The 15110-nt window shown below is 40.4% G+C and overlaps 1 protein-coding gene across 3 annotated transcripts in view; it reads right to left on the minus strand.

Annotated features, from left to right (window-relative positions):
* Positions 1-15110, minus strand: part of LOC115411479 (histone-lysine N-methyltransferase 2C-like) — a 172205-nt gene that overhangs the window by 148682 nt on the left and 8413 nt on the right. For all 3 annotated transcript variants that reach the window (XM_030123628.1, XM_030123625.1, XM_030123627.1), the window contains exon 2: positions 2494-2694. In XM_030123628.1, the coding sequence (XP_029979488.1) occupies positions 2494-2693 (200 nt within the window). In that variant the 5' untranslated portion in view covers position 2694. The remainder of the gene's footprint in view (positions 1-2493; positions 2695-15110) is intronic.

Raw genomic sequence — 15110 nt, forward strand, 5'->3', positions numbered from 1 at the left:
GATGGCACCATTAACAAGCAAAAAGAAGGTGGCTCATATAGGCAGCGGGTCACTGCAGACCCTGCAGCAAGAGCAGAATATCTTGCCAGGAAAAGAGAAAGATGAAAAAAAAAAAAAAAAAAAAAACACTCTAGGTAACATGTAGTATATCTTATATATTTGTATTTCAAAAACTGTCATGTTAGTAGGATTAGGAATGACCTCTTCTGTAATATTTTGAACTTAAAGGAGTAGTCCACTATTTAGCATGTTTAGCCCTGTTATAAGGTTACTTAGGATCATATACATTCCCAATTAAAATATTGACAAATTTTCCAGTTGTGAGAAATTTGGATAGTTGTTCATAGCTCTCCTGAGCTACAGAATGAGAGTGAAGGTGCACTCTCAAAATGGTCTAAAAAAAAAACATGTTAAATTAAGTCCCATGGCAAAACAAATACACAATTTAGACCATATGCTACAATGAGGTATTCAGCATTTTACCTGGTCACCTGGTCATTAGACAGCTGTTTTGTTCTGTGGAGAGTCGGTTCAGGACAGGGGAGAAATCGCACAGGCATAGAATGCTTATTTTGTCATTTATATTGAGCATCACAAAGTGAAAACTGTAACTGAGGCGGCTGCACTCACAGATGAACATGTGCTGACACACAGAGGCCGTCACTTTGAGTTGGTGGTGGCGCAGAGCTTGAGGAAGACAGCCAGTTCCACCCAACAGGTAGAATGTGGGAGGATGAGGCTGGTTCTCGTCAGCCGGACACACCACCACGGTTACCATTAAACTCCAGTGATGTCTGTAACTACTGCAAAGGCAGGTGCGTTATCTACGTTAGCCGGGAATTCGGCTAGCACCTCAGCTAATGTGTTGCCCAGAGCAACAAACATGTTAAGTGCATATTCCTTCTTTAATGAGTCTGTTTGCTCATGCATATTGAAACACAAATAATATAGATTAAAAATGAATGATATTTAATCATGATTAATTGAAATTAATCCACAGTAAGCCTGTGATCTATAATTTGATTAAAAATTGTAATCGTTTGACAGCCCTAAAATAAATATATATATATATATATATATATACACACACACACACACACACCCCGTCCGAGGGTATATAGGCATAGATATAATTCTTCCTTGATTCTGGATTAGGTTTCACATTAAAGCTGTCTCTAATACATTAGAGGTCAGATGAGTTATTTACGTCGCATCCCCATTACTACAGACATATTCCACCTCTGCTTTAGAGAAAAAAAAAAATTGTCCAACATTCTTTCTAAAAAAAAAAAAAAAAAAAAAAAACCAAAAACTTCTGTACACAGAAGAAGATAAAATGGACTCCATGTCTCCAAACCCGTCTATGCTGGACTTTAACCTGTGGACCTTCAGATAAGACTTGACTCAGCAGACACTTCAGTCTGTCATGAAGTTTCACTTAGAAACGTCCCTGTGTTGGTTTGTGTTGATGTTTTCTTTATATTCAACAGATCTGACAACACTGCTGGTCCATGAGTCTACGCATGTGATTGACTGCAAGTCAAACACTGACCTAAGCTACATTCACAGTGGAGCTCTTAATGCTCCATTCAGAGTTTTAGCTTAAATAAGTTTTTTTTTTGTGTGATTATTCGCATAATGTAAATGTGATTAACTGTTTACAGTCCTGAAGTGACGTCGTATCACATTGTGTTTATGGAAGTAAATATGGATCTGGTCCCGCCTCCTCCAGCTGTACTGAACTGTGACATCTGTCACATTTCAATGACGTAAAATCTGATGAAATGCAACATGACTGTTGAGACTACAGCACTGAAAACATCAGCAACAGATTTCTGCTTTTCAGACCGTCATAAAAAAACAATCAGATATGACTGACATAGGCAAAAAATTTGGATTTGGGCAACTTTTACCTGTAGTGGTACAGTAGTGCTACAGACGTATAATCTATACATTATACCTACCAATCACACAGATGTGATTGACACAGGTACATATACAGGTACATGTTCATCAGACAAAAGGATCTGATACCGTTTTCTAATCACTACATATGTGTGCACAAACAGGAGTTTTACAACATAAAGAAAACATAAAGTACTGCGCACAGTTACTACAACTTAGCCAAATATAGAGATTATATTGTTGAAAAGACATGTCAACACTTGACCTTGAAACAGTAGGTCAAATTGACCTTTCAATATTCTTCTGCTCCATGCCAAGATGCATCCACAGTATAACTTTGGTGCATATATCTCCATGCATTCTACGGATAATGCGACCGTGTCATTGAATGGACAGACAGACAGATAGACGACAAAATAATTACAATACCCCTCTAACCAGAGTTGGCCAAGGGGTAAAAAATGCTGTTTGTGTCTGAAGGACAGATGGAAGTTTATGAGAGTGGACAGGACATGGACATACTGATGGATCTATTTATGTGGATGTTAAATGGCCGCTGATGGACATTTACATCAGACTGTGACTTACTTCTTCCTTGGTTTTGGAGGAGGAGGAGGTGGTGGAGGAGGCGGAGCGCCTCCATCTCTCCGAGGTCGTCCACGAGACCGCCTCTCTGGGGTGGGGCTTGTGGCAGCGGCTTTGGCAAGCTGAGCGCTGCGTCCAGCCCGAGTAACGGGAGGGGGCGGTCCTCTGTCCCGAGGCTCCTGGGACTGAGCCTCAGATGGCATTCTGGGTAAAAACAAAGAAAGGGTCAGAGTCAGTGAAAACCTGGGAAGAACAACTCTTCAGTGTGAGGTCAAATGGTAATGCCCATGTTATGACATCAACCCATCAGATGCATCCACTGTGCCTCCTCATCAGACCCTCATTTACCGCCAGTTATGGCTGATAGTGAACTAGAAGAACAGATAACCATCAGGTCACAGTGACCTTTGGACATCTAAATTATTTTGGTTCTCCTCACACCCAGGGTTCAGGACCTTGTCCCCAAAGTGACACCAGTTCTTTACCACATTAAAGTGTAATACTGCTGATGGCCACTAGATGATGCTCCCATAAGTCACTTTTACACAGAGATCCTGCCTTTCTTCCACCATTGACAGATTTACACCACCAAGCCAAAGGCATAACAGAGGTGAGACAGACTGGACTTTAACACAGTGGACCTGCGCTCCAGAATCAAAGGGGCGGGGACACACCACTCATTTTAAATCCCTGCAGCGCAGGAGAGACAGCAGACGCATATGGAGGCGCTGGCATGGACACGAAGCTGACCCATGTCGCGGCAGCCAGCTTCATGCCCGCCGTGGCCAGCTGCGTGTCTGCTGCAGCCAGCTTCGTGCCGCCACGGCTATGTGCCACGGCTAAAAATGATATGTTGCCGTGGCAGCCACAGAATCATGCCAGTGCCTCCATATGCGCCCACTGTCCCTCCTGCTTTGGCGATCACCATCATCAAAATGTCACAGCTTGGTTGTGGAATGAGAGGTGTTCCTTTTACACAGTGCTCCGGAATCATGATTCCACCTTTATCAGTTCTGTCACTACCTCCAGAGGTGTTACAAAGCCACAATAAAGGTGGACCCAAATGATCCCGCCACTTCGTTTACACAGGCGTTGTTCCGGAATAAAGGTGAAATATTCCCATAACAGAAGTGCTGTGTCAAAGGGGACTCACACTGAACTGAACTCTAATCATACTATATCATAATACTGGAAGGTCTGTGAGCATCTGTGTGTGTGTCTGCACAGTTCTGAGAAACTGAAACGTTTTTGACTGGTCAATTTTGTACTTAAAGTTGAGTAACAGTCCCATCACATTAAATATCTCAGAATATCAATATATTGGGTGATATTAGTAATTTTGGAAAACAACAGCCTTTCAATCATGTTGCGTTGCCCATGATGGTTGACCACAAGTGCAGCACAACGGTGCATGACAGGAAATGAAGTTAAAAACAGGAGTGATGCATTTACTAGCTTCAGTCCGTGACGGCGGACGGAAGCGCAGTGCCACGCTGCATGATGGCAAATAAAGTTAAAAACAGGAAAACAGGAACGATGCATTTACTAACTTCAGTCCCTAGATATCGGTAGTAATATGACCCATGGTTTTCCACGGGTCAACGCATTACTATCCGTGTATATATTCCCAGGATTCATTCCAGTGTCATTAGTTTTATCATGCTGAGTCAGACGTCTTCTGTTTATTCAATAAAAACATGTTTTCATTTTTTTCTCAAGACACTTGACACTTCAGCAGCTCCACCTCTTTTCTCCAAATATAGTCCCGTCTGGCTCCAAAAAGTCAACCCAGTGACAACAAAAAAACCAATGGTGAAATACAGCGCTCCATGGAAGCATCTAGAACAGGGGTCTCAAACATGCAGCCTGGGGGCCAAATGCAGCCCATCAAAGGTTCCACTCTGGCCTGCGGGATGAATTTGCAAAGTGCAAAAATTCTACAGTCAAGGCTGTGGAACTCATTTTCCACATACAGACCAATCTGATCTCAAGTAAAATAACCCACAAAAACAAACGACTCCATATTTTCTTCACGGTTTGATGTGAATTTTTTTTTTTTTTACATTATGCCTATAAAAAACTACAACTTTGTTTTTCCTTTGTTTTAGTGCAAAAAATAATACTAAATTATGAAAATATGTACATTTACAAACTATCCTGTAACAATAAAATGTGAATAACCTGAACAAATATGAACCTGAAATGTCTAAAGAAAATTAAGCACAATTTGAACTGTTTTCTGCCTGTTCCTCAGTGTTTAATGTCTTTGTAGATCCGATCCATAACGCACATGTATAAATCATAAGCTGAGGTAAAATATTGTTGAAATTGCACTTCTTTTTCTTAAGAAATTTCAGTTTTTTCAGGTTATTCACATCTTTTTTGTTTGGATAGTTTATAAAAGTAAGTATTTTCATAATTACATGGGGTTGTTTTGCACTAAAACAGAGAAAAAAATTTGGAGATGTCATTATTTATAGGTTATTGTGCTATTATTTTACTGGTCTGGCCCACTGGAGATCAAATTGGGCTGAATGTGGCCTCTGAAAGGAAATGAATTTGAGAGCCCTGATCTAGAAACATGCTGAACCTGGCATGGTGTTTCAGGAGTTCAGAGGTGGGCTGCAGTGGTAACAGGCCAAACTTTAACTGAAGGAGCAGGTGAGTTTCATACTCTGAAGACATTTCAGAGCCTGGACTCAGAAGTCGGCATCGGCTCCATCACCTCAGCCTGATGAACATTCACAGCTCTACTAAAACAATATGTTTATAAAAAGTGACCACACGAGACATCCGACTGGATACCAACATACAGGAAAACAGAAATGTGGACGCTCAATCTGAACCTTCGGGTCAAATGTTACATCTCATCATGAGCACATGTGTCAATCACACACCAGACTGTAACTGATCAACTCCTGGACTGGATAGAAACGTCAACTGGTCTGGAAGAGAATTACCTGATCTGATATGGTGGATGTTTGACAAGTGAAAGTCCCAAAGTAACATCTGAGTTTAATCCAAACATAAATGATTAATGATTAGTTTCAGTTTCAATTAATAAAAATATAAAATCAATGCTCAGCAGTGACAGCCTGTCAATCATTATGACAAAAGCTCAACCCCCCCTCTCTGTTAGCCAATCAGGAGCCAAATACACTGAAAAAAAACAGCCGTGACCTTCGACCTCTACTAACAGACTGATGTATTCAGACTACAGATTTACAATTAATTCATCATGAGAAACACATCTGATCAGTTATTGATATGTTAACATTGTCAATCACCCACTGATAAACCAATCATCTGATCAAATTAATGTGAAGATGTGAAAACCAGGTGACTTCACGAATAAACTTAGACTACAAGTGTGTTTGTCTCGTTACTTGTCACATCTTCCATGTTCTTTTTATTCTGTTTCTTCTGGTTTCTTCAACTTTCACTCAGGAGCTAATCAGCCTCTGAACTGGAAAGAAATCATGATTTAACTGTTATCATCATAAACATGAACACTGACTGACACTAAAAAAAAATCAGGGGAAAGTCCTTATCTTTATTAAAATACTACTGTATACATCTAATTCTTCATATATTTAAGGGTCATCACTATCTGATCCTGGTTATACGTAGGGCTGTAGGAAAATATCGGTTCTGCAGTATATCGCGATATTTAATTTCACAATACTGTATCGATATTAAAAAGTACTGAATATATAGTTTTAGGTATTTATTCAAATGCAGATATTGTGGAGGTTAATTTCTGTTTTTGTTTTATTTATATTTTATTATTACACACTCTTTTATTCAATAATGTTTGTTTCTTTGTTGGGATTGAAAAATACTGTTCTGATGTTAGTTCTGAACTAATATAATGTAATAATAATAATAATAATAATAATAATAATAGATTGGATTTTATACAGCGCTTTCCTAGACACCCAAAGCGCTTTACATTATTGATCCATTATTCATTGGCTCTCACATTCTCCCTCACAGTGGTGGTAAACTACATCTGTATCCACAGCTGCCCTGGGGCAGACTGACAGAAGCGTGGCTGCCAATTTGCACCTACGGCCCCTCCCACCACCACCAAACATTCATACGTATTCATACACCAGTGTGAGTGGCACTGGAGGCAAGGAGGGTGAAGTGTCTTGCCCAAAGACACAACAGACTGACTCTGATAGAGCAGGACTCGAACCGCCAACCCTTCGGTTATTGGACGACCCCGCTCTACCACCTGAGCCACGGCCGCCCGCTCTACATTTGTAGAGCTGCAACTGATTAATCAACTCAAAGTGATCCAAAAAAATTATTCAAACACAATTCTCCTGAATCAAACCTTTGTTTCCTTCATTTCTCTGCTGTTAAACATTGGTTCCACTGTTGTGTTTCACACAGACGCTTATTGTGACGCACAAAGAAGCTTCAATTCAGGAAAATTGACATAGAATATTTCCCTTCAATCAATTTGAGTCGATTAATCAAATCAAGAATTTTTGCATTGGTTTCAACCACCTGATCGATTAATCGGTTGCAGCTCTAAACATTTGAGCAGGATCTTAAACTGTAATGTCTGAAACAGAATTTCAGTTTGAACACAGTTTGAACATTTTGTGATATAACATTAGATCCTGTTGGGATCAAATACAAATGTGTTTAGTATTTGTGCAGATTTCTGCTGTAATTCAATTTTTCAAGGAAATAATCATTTTAAAAAAAATAAAAATCCCTTTTTAACATTATCATGATATGTCATGATACAGACCTGATCAAAATCTTAAGACCAGTTGAAAAATAGCTAGAATTTACCTTTTGCACATTTGGATCTTAATGAGGTTTTAAGTAGAGCTACAATATACAAAAGCAAGATGGGGGAGTGAGACAAAAAGCACTCTGAAAAAGTCATTTATTGAAAACAACAAGTAAAGTGAAATGGGCTGTTTATCAGCTGATCAAAAGTTTAAGACCATCGCTCAAAAAATTACAAAAAACTCTCCAAACCAGAACAAACTAGAAGCACTCGGAGAACACAGACCTCCACCAAGGCTGATCAGTGGCCCCCCCCGTGGGCCCCCCCACCCCCGATCACCACCAAAATTTAATCATTTCTTCCTTATCCCATTTCCAACAAACCCTGAAAATTTCATCCAAATCTGTCCATAACTTTTTGAGTTATGTTGCACACTAACGGACAGACAAACAAACAAACAGACAAACAAACAAACCCTGGCAAAAACATAACCTCCTTGGCGGAGGTAAAAATTTTCTCAGTAGGACTCAGTAATGAGTAGCTCCACCGCTCTTGTTAATCACTTCATAAATTCGTTTGGCCATGCTTGATGCGAGTGTTTCCAGGAGGCTGGTGGGAACATTGCTCCAAGTGGTGAAGATGGCTTCACGAAGGGCATCAACTGTGTGGAACTGATGGCCATTTTTATAAACTTCCCCTGCCATCCATCCCCAAATGTTCTCTATGGGATTTAAATCATGGGAACATGCGGGATGGTCCAAAAGAGTGATGTTATTCTCCCTGAAGAAGTCCTTGGTCAAGCGAGCATTGTGAGCTGCAGCGTTGTCCTGTTTTTAAACCCAGCTGTTCCCACACAGACCAGGGCCCTCAGTCATGAGGGACGCCCGCTGCAACATCTGCACGTAACCAGCCGCCGTTTGACCACCCTGCACCACCTGAAGCTCCAGTGTTCCACTGAATGAAAAAGCACCCTAGATCATGATGGACCCCCCCTCCACTGTGCCGGGTAGAAAACATCTCAGGTGGGATCTCCTTGTCATGCCAGTAACGTTGGAAGCCATCTGGACCGTCAAGGTTAAATTTTTTCTCATCAGAGAATAAAACTTTTTTCCACCTTTCACTGTCCCATGTTTGATGCTCCTGGCAAAGTCTGAACGGGCAGTTTTGTGCCGTTGGAGGAGACGAGGTCTTTGAATTGTTTTTTTGTTTTTGAAACCCTTTTCCCGCAGATGCCGTCTGATGGTTATTGCGCTGCAGTCGGCACCAGTAAGGGCCTTCATTTGGGTGGAGGACCGCCCTGTGTCCTGACGGACAGTCAGTCGGATCCTCCGGCTCAGCGCAGGTGTCATTTTTTTGGGTCTACCACTTGACTTTTTTGTTCCATAATGCTCAGGATCTGTCCAAAAATGTAGAATGACTGTCTTACTGCGTCCAACCTCAGCAGCAATGGCACGCTGCCAGAGGCCTCGCTTATGCAGCTGGACGATCCGACCACGTTCAAGAAGAGAAAGCTTCTGAGCTTTAGCCATCAGGAGGGCATGACCGTGTGAATGCCCGACAGAAAATGAGAATTTTGAGCAGATTTTGGCTTTTATAGCCTGCGGTCTTAAACTTTTGATCAGCTGATAAACAGCCTATTTCAGTTTACTTGTTGTTTTCAATAAATTACTTTTTCAAAGTGCTTTTTGTCTCACTCCCCCTTCTTGCTTTTGTATATTGTAGCTCTACTTAAAACCTCATTAAGATCCAAATGTGCAAAAGGTAAATTCTAGCTATTTTTCAACTGGTCTTAAGATTTTCATCAGGTCTGTATATTGTAGCGTGATCCTAGTATTGTCACTTGTATCGTATCGTCAGATTCTTGCCGATACACAGCCCTAGTTATACATACTTTTATCATAGGAGGGATGTTACACTTTCACAGGACTTTGGACCGTTATCACCACAGAAGTATACAGCAACACAGAAAAACACAAACAAACAACGAAACACTGTAAATCCTTAAAACAAACCATATTACAGATGTCAACGACTGGAAAACAAAAACATAAGATGTTCATTTTACTGCTGCTGTTATTAAAAGGTAAAGGACATCACATGCCTCAACTGTGTTAGGAACTAAACATCTCAGACACTGCCTCCTACCAGTAACAGCAGCGATGAGTGACTGTGGCGAAAGAAAACGAAACGTCCATTCTTGGATTTTACATTGCTCCTCCCCCATGCTGTACGATGCTGTGATTGGCTGGAGGTACAAACTCACTGCCAAGAAGTCGATGCCCAGAAACATCCCGAATACAGTAAAACAACAGGAAAGTAGAAAATAGAGGCAGAAGTTAGGATTTAACAACTACTCAAACATTACAAACTCCTGACCATCTCTAGTCTGGGGAAGGAGACACTGCCATGACAATGTTTGTTATGTAGACAACAGCCCTGTTGCCATGGCAGCCTACACTAAAGACAGGGTTTCCCACTCCAAATACTCATAAGGATCAATAACATGGTCATTACACAGAACAAGAACAATCCACAAGACCTCAGCACCTCCAGAACACTTACAGAACCTCTACATGAAGCAGAAAAACCTCCAGACTATTGATTGACTGATACATCGCCCAGCTGATATTTGCATTTTTTTTTTTTTACTTTTATTGGCATTGGCCAATGCACGGGTGCATTCGCCAATATACTTATTCCAGCACGTGCCACTGACGGGGGCGGATTCCGTGCTGTACGTACCTCAGCGAATATGCGCAGACCATACGACCATACAAAGTGAAAGTGAAACTTGAGATGCTTTACTGATTCCTCTAAGCCTCACCCCCTCCTCTGTTTGGATTGAGAGGGTATTCAGTGAGGTCAGCCAGATATATGAGAAAAAGAGGTACAGGCTGACGGGAGAAAATACAGAGCATCTATTTCCTCCATTATAACCTGCAGCTCCTAAACTGGGAGTATGAAGAACTTTCAGTGAAGGGTGTGTGGGGTAAAGAGTATTGGAAGTGGGGGAATAGGGCTGTGTATCAGCAAGAATCTGGCGATACGATACAAACCACAATACTAGGATCACGATACGATATATCGTGATTTATCACAATACTGCTAAGAAGGCGATATTTTTTTTTGGTTATTTTGTCTCTTTTTTGTTTTTTTTTAAATGACTTTCTTGGAAAATGTAATTACATAAGCAATATGTACAAATACTAAACAAATTTGTACTGATCAGAATAGGATCTAATATTATATCACAAAACTTCCCTCTAAAAACTTAAAATGCAGCATTTGGATGAATACACTTTGAACATTAAATTTAATGAAATTAATTAGTGCACAGTCCCTGAATCATCCAACATAATTACATTTTTTTTTTGTTCATTCCCAACAAAAGAACAAACATCTGCCTCTTTCAGACAGTAAAAAGTACTTTTAGGATGACTGAAATGACCATTATCTAACAAAACAGTCTTATCGATTTCAAAAAAAACTAGAACTGCGAGCAGTTATGAACGGGGGCCAAGCCTCCCTGCACACTCGGACCCCAGGCCCCACAGAGCCCACGGAAGTCGGCCCTGAAGGACGTGGGTCTGGGGCTGAGCTGGTGGAGGCTAGGCCCCGTTCATAAGGGTTTACAGTTGGAGTTAGTATTCCACCGTCTGAGCCGCTGTATTCACTGGAATGGGACAAATGCACCAGTAGAGTGGAAGGAGGAATGTGTGGGACTGGGATTAGTTGGAATAGATTACACTCACGTTGACCAATCATCACTAAACTGTACAGCAGGTCTCAGGAGTGACCCCACATCATACTCACCAAATTTCATAGAAATCTGTAAAGGCGTTTCAGAGATAAAAATTTCACATATTTGTCAAATTCGGCTCATACCCTCACATTGAGATGTCAAACAAGTATCTTGTATTTAGTGTTGATAGCATTTAATTTGTCCGAGATATGTAATAGTTAACATTTTTTTAGCTAGCTGCAGAAATTTATTCATCAATAATTTTCAAATTTTTTGACCAAATAAAATTCTATTGATAACTTTGTATCATGTCTATGAGAAGAGCATACATGCTAAGATTCAAGGAGATTGGACCAAATCCCAAGTAGGAGTTTGAAAAAGTAGGTTTTCTAGTTTTTGCAATTTTGCCGGTTAAAAAGTCGTCCCCTAAATCTGCCTGACCACATCCATGTGATTCAACCCTATTCAGGAAATCTGAGGATATGAGGTTTTTTAATGTGTGACATACAGTGTGGGAGTTATAGACCAAAATGCATTGTCTTTGGTTCTATGGCCCCCTGCTGGTGGACATATATAATTGTTTGCGTCTCAGTTCCGTGCAGGGGTCTGGACCAACCCTCCAAATGTCAGCGCTCTACCATGTACGCTTTAGGCTGCAGGAACAGTTGGAGCCGGATTCCCTGCATTCACTGGAATGGGACCAATGCATTAGGAATGCAAAAGGAGGAATGTGTGGGACTGGGACTTGTTGTAATAAATTACACCCACGTTGATCAATCATTTCCAAACTTTACAGCTGGTCTCAGGAGTGAACCCCCATCATACCCACCAAATTTCGTGTGAATCGGACTAACTTTTTTGTGACTTGATATTTCTCTGTTTATAGCACTCCCTATTTTCCGATTTGTACCAAATTTGGTACAGAGCCTCTGGTTGACCTCTAAAACAAGGATCTAACGTTTGATGTTGATAGCATTTATTTTGAGAAAGATATGCAACAATATGTGTTTTTTCGCTACCAAAAAAATTTGTTCATTCATAACTAACACATTTTTTACAGCAGCAAGCTGATTGTGATAACTTTAGATCAGAAGCCTCTGGAGATTGCATGTGCAAAGTTTGAAGCCAATGGGGCTTAAACCCTAGTAGGAGTTTGAAAAAGTATGTTTTCGATATATAGCAACTTAGAAAGAAAAATATGCAGTGGAAGTGGGCGTGGCCTATGTCAAAAGACTCATCTCTATCCAAGGAATACAAAAATGTAAAGTTTATGAATGTGTCATTTAAACTGTGGAAGTTAGAGGCAAAAATGCGTATTTGTCTGTTATAGCGCCACCTAGTGGAGCACATCCACAGTTTTTGCTCTGGTAGATCTGTGTCCTATTCTATAGGGTCCATAGAAATTTCACAGCCCTCAGCAGAACAGTTCAGCTGTAGGAAATGTTTGTTGTTTAAGTTGTAATAAACCACGCCCACATTGTTCAGCCACACCCACCTTCAAGATATGGCCTCAGGATGGGCCCTCCATCATGCCCACCAAATTTTGTAGAAATCGGTCAAGCCGTTTAGGAGATATAAATTTTTTATATTTGCAGCGCCCCCTAGTGGCCAACATTCACCAAATTCGGCTTATACCCTCAGAGTCACATGAGAACAAAGGATGTAAGACCTGGTGTTGATAGCTTTTACTTGGACCGAGATATGTAAGAGTTAGCTTTTTTTTCGCTAGCCACAGAAATTTGTTCGATAATTATTTGCGCATTTTTCAACCAAATAAAATTCTTGTGATAACTTTGGATCAGGTCCATGAGAAGAGTGTATGTGCCAAAATTCACGCAGATCAGATAAAATCCCAAGTCGGAGTTCGAAAAAGTAGGTTTTTCAGTTTTCGCGATTTTGCAGGGGGAAAAGTCATGGCGGAAATGGGCGTGCCCTAGCTCATGTGATTCAGTACTATTCAGGGAATCCGAGGATATAAGGTTTTTGAATGTGCGACATACGGTGTGGGAGTTATAGACCAAAATGCATTATTTTTGATTATAGCGCCCCCTACTGGTGAATATATGCGCATTTTTGCGTCTGAGGTCCCTGCAGGGGTCTGGACCAACCCTCCAAATTGCAACACCGTACCATGTACGGTTTAGGCTGCAGTAACAGTTTTATCGGCGGAAAAATAAAAAGAATTAAAGCTGCAAGCAGCATTGGGCGGGACCTCGCACCGGGCGTTCCGCCTCCCCCGCGATCCGCCTCCTGTGACCGTCCACACCTCAGCTCCACTCACACCTCTCCGTCCCCATACCAGTTCCCACCCTTTAGTGTCTGTCCTCCTTACATCTGTACAGAACACCAGTGACCCTCTGCTCAAACCACCATCACCTTTAAAATGAGACTTTTATTTTGGAAACCCTACTGTGTGTATGTGCATTTGTTTTGTATGTGAGAGAAAGAATCAGTTTGAAAAATGAATTGAAGTTGTATGAATAAGTGAGTATAAAAGTGATGATTTACCACATTTAAGGCTTTTATTTTGGAAAAACCCTATTGTGTGAGCATGTGTGTCTGTGAGAAAGAGTACTTTTGAATGAAGAAACATTGTACAAACAGTTGAGCATTTGGTCCTAAAAATGAAAAGAAGTTATGTAATAGACAGTATGTATTATTTTTAATAAGGGTTTTATTTTGAAAAAAATGTACTGTGTGTACTTTGTAATGTGTGCAAAATGTCCAATATCCACAATATTATGCAGTAACAACATGTTTTAAAATGTGATGAAGGGAAGAAAAACAAAACAAAACCAAAAAAAAAACAAACAAACCAAAAAAAACAGCTATTTCTCTGTCTGGGGTTTGAACCCAGGACTCCTGTATAACAGAACACTGCTCTAACCACTGGTATATTGTCAGACAGCCACCAGATGGCAGTAGTGTGCTTTAAATAGGGATTTTGTCATTGTGAAAAGTGAAACTACACATACTCTTCAAAAAATTGTGATCATTCCAGAACCGTAGGTCATATCTGAAAAATTCTTTCACTTTTGGATTCTGCAGACTCGTGGGAATTCAATGAGGTATAACTTTTATGTCAAAACTCTGAAATGAATAAGCAGTAATTGCAGAAACGTAGAGTAACTTTCAAAGGCAGATTGCCAACTTCCTGTTGGAGTTAGCTCATGAGTGTCAGTGTATGATTTGTCGGCTCAATCAGACCAACATTTTGGCATTTGTTTCATGTTTCTGTGACATTCCTACTGGCTGCTAGGGCAGATTTTGTGTGTTTTTTAGTACATAGGTGGCGCTAAAGAGTCCATTTTGGCACCCAAGGGGTTAATTTTGATATTGTATGAAAGTGTTCACCAGCCATGACATACATGGCAAATTTGGTGAGTTTTGGAGCATGTTAAGGGGGTCAAATGGCAGTCTAAAGTGGAAAAAGTATGAAAATAAAAGAATTGTTATAAATCAACAACCGTACATCCTATCTCAAAAATTTTTGCATGTGAGCATTGTGCTGAGTCCCATGAACGTGTAGATATGTCACATGTCAGGAAAAACTGCAAAGTGAAAAATGAGTTCCAAACATCACAACTTTGCGGGCTTGTAAAAAAAAAAACTAAGACAGTTCCGGAAAAAGTGAGAGATCACTTTTTTGAGGAGGTTTCACTCTATCTTTTGATGCTATTTAGAAGTCAATATGACAAACGGTGTCATCGGAGTTAGTTTTAGAAATTTTATTTTGAAAGGCATATTGCGAACTTCCTGTTGGAGTTAGGTCATAAGTGTCAGTGGATGATTTGTAGTGCTTCATCCAACAAGAATTTTGGCACTGGTTTCATGTCTGTACGACATTCCTAGTGGCCACTAGGGCTTTTCCCATTTTTTTCACATAGGTGGCACTAGAGAGGCCATTTTGGCACCTATGGGGTTAATTTTTACATTTTATCAAATTTTTCGCCAGGCCTGACATGTGTGCCAAATTTGGTGAGTTTTTGAGCATGTTTAGGGGGGCAAATTCCAGTTTAAAGCGTCACGGAAAAATAATAATAATAATAATAATAATATAAAAACGAACGAAAAACAATAGGGCCTTGCTTGCAGGCAAGGCCTCTCACTGTGTGAGAGGGCCTT

The sequence above is a fragment of the Sphaeramia orbicularis genome, chromosome 20 (assembly GCF_902148855.1).
Source record: "Sphaeramia orbicularis chromosome 20, fSphaOr1.1, whole genome shotgun sequence".
NCBI classification, from domain to species: domain Eukaryota; kingdom Metazoa; phylum Chordata; class Actinopteri; order Kurtiformes; family Apogonidae; genus Sphaeramia; species Sphaeramia orbicularis.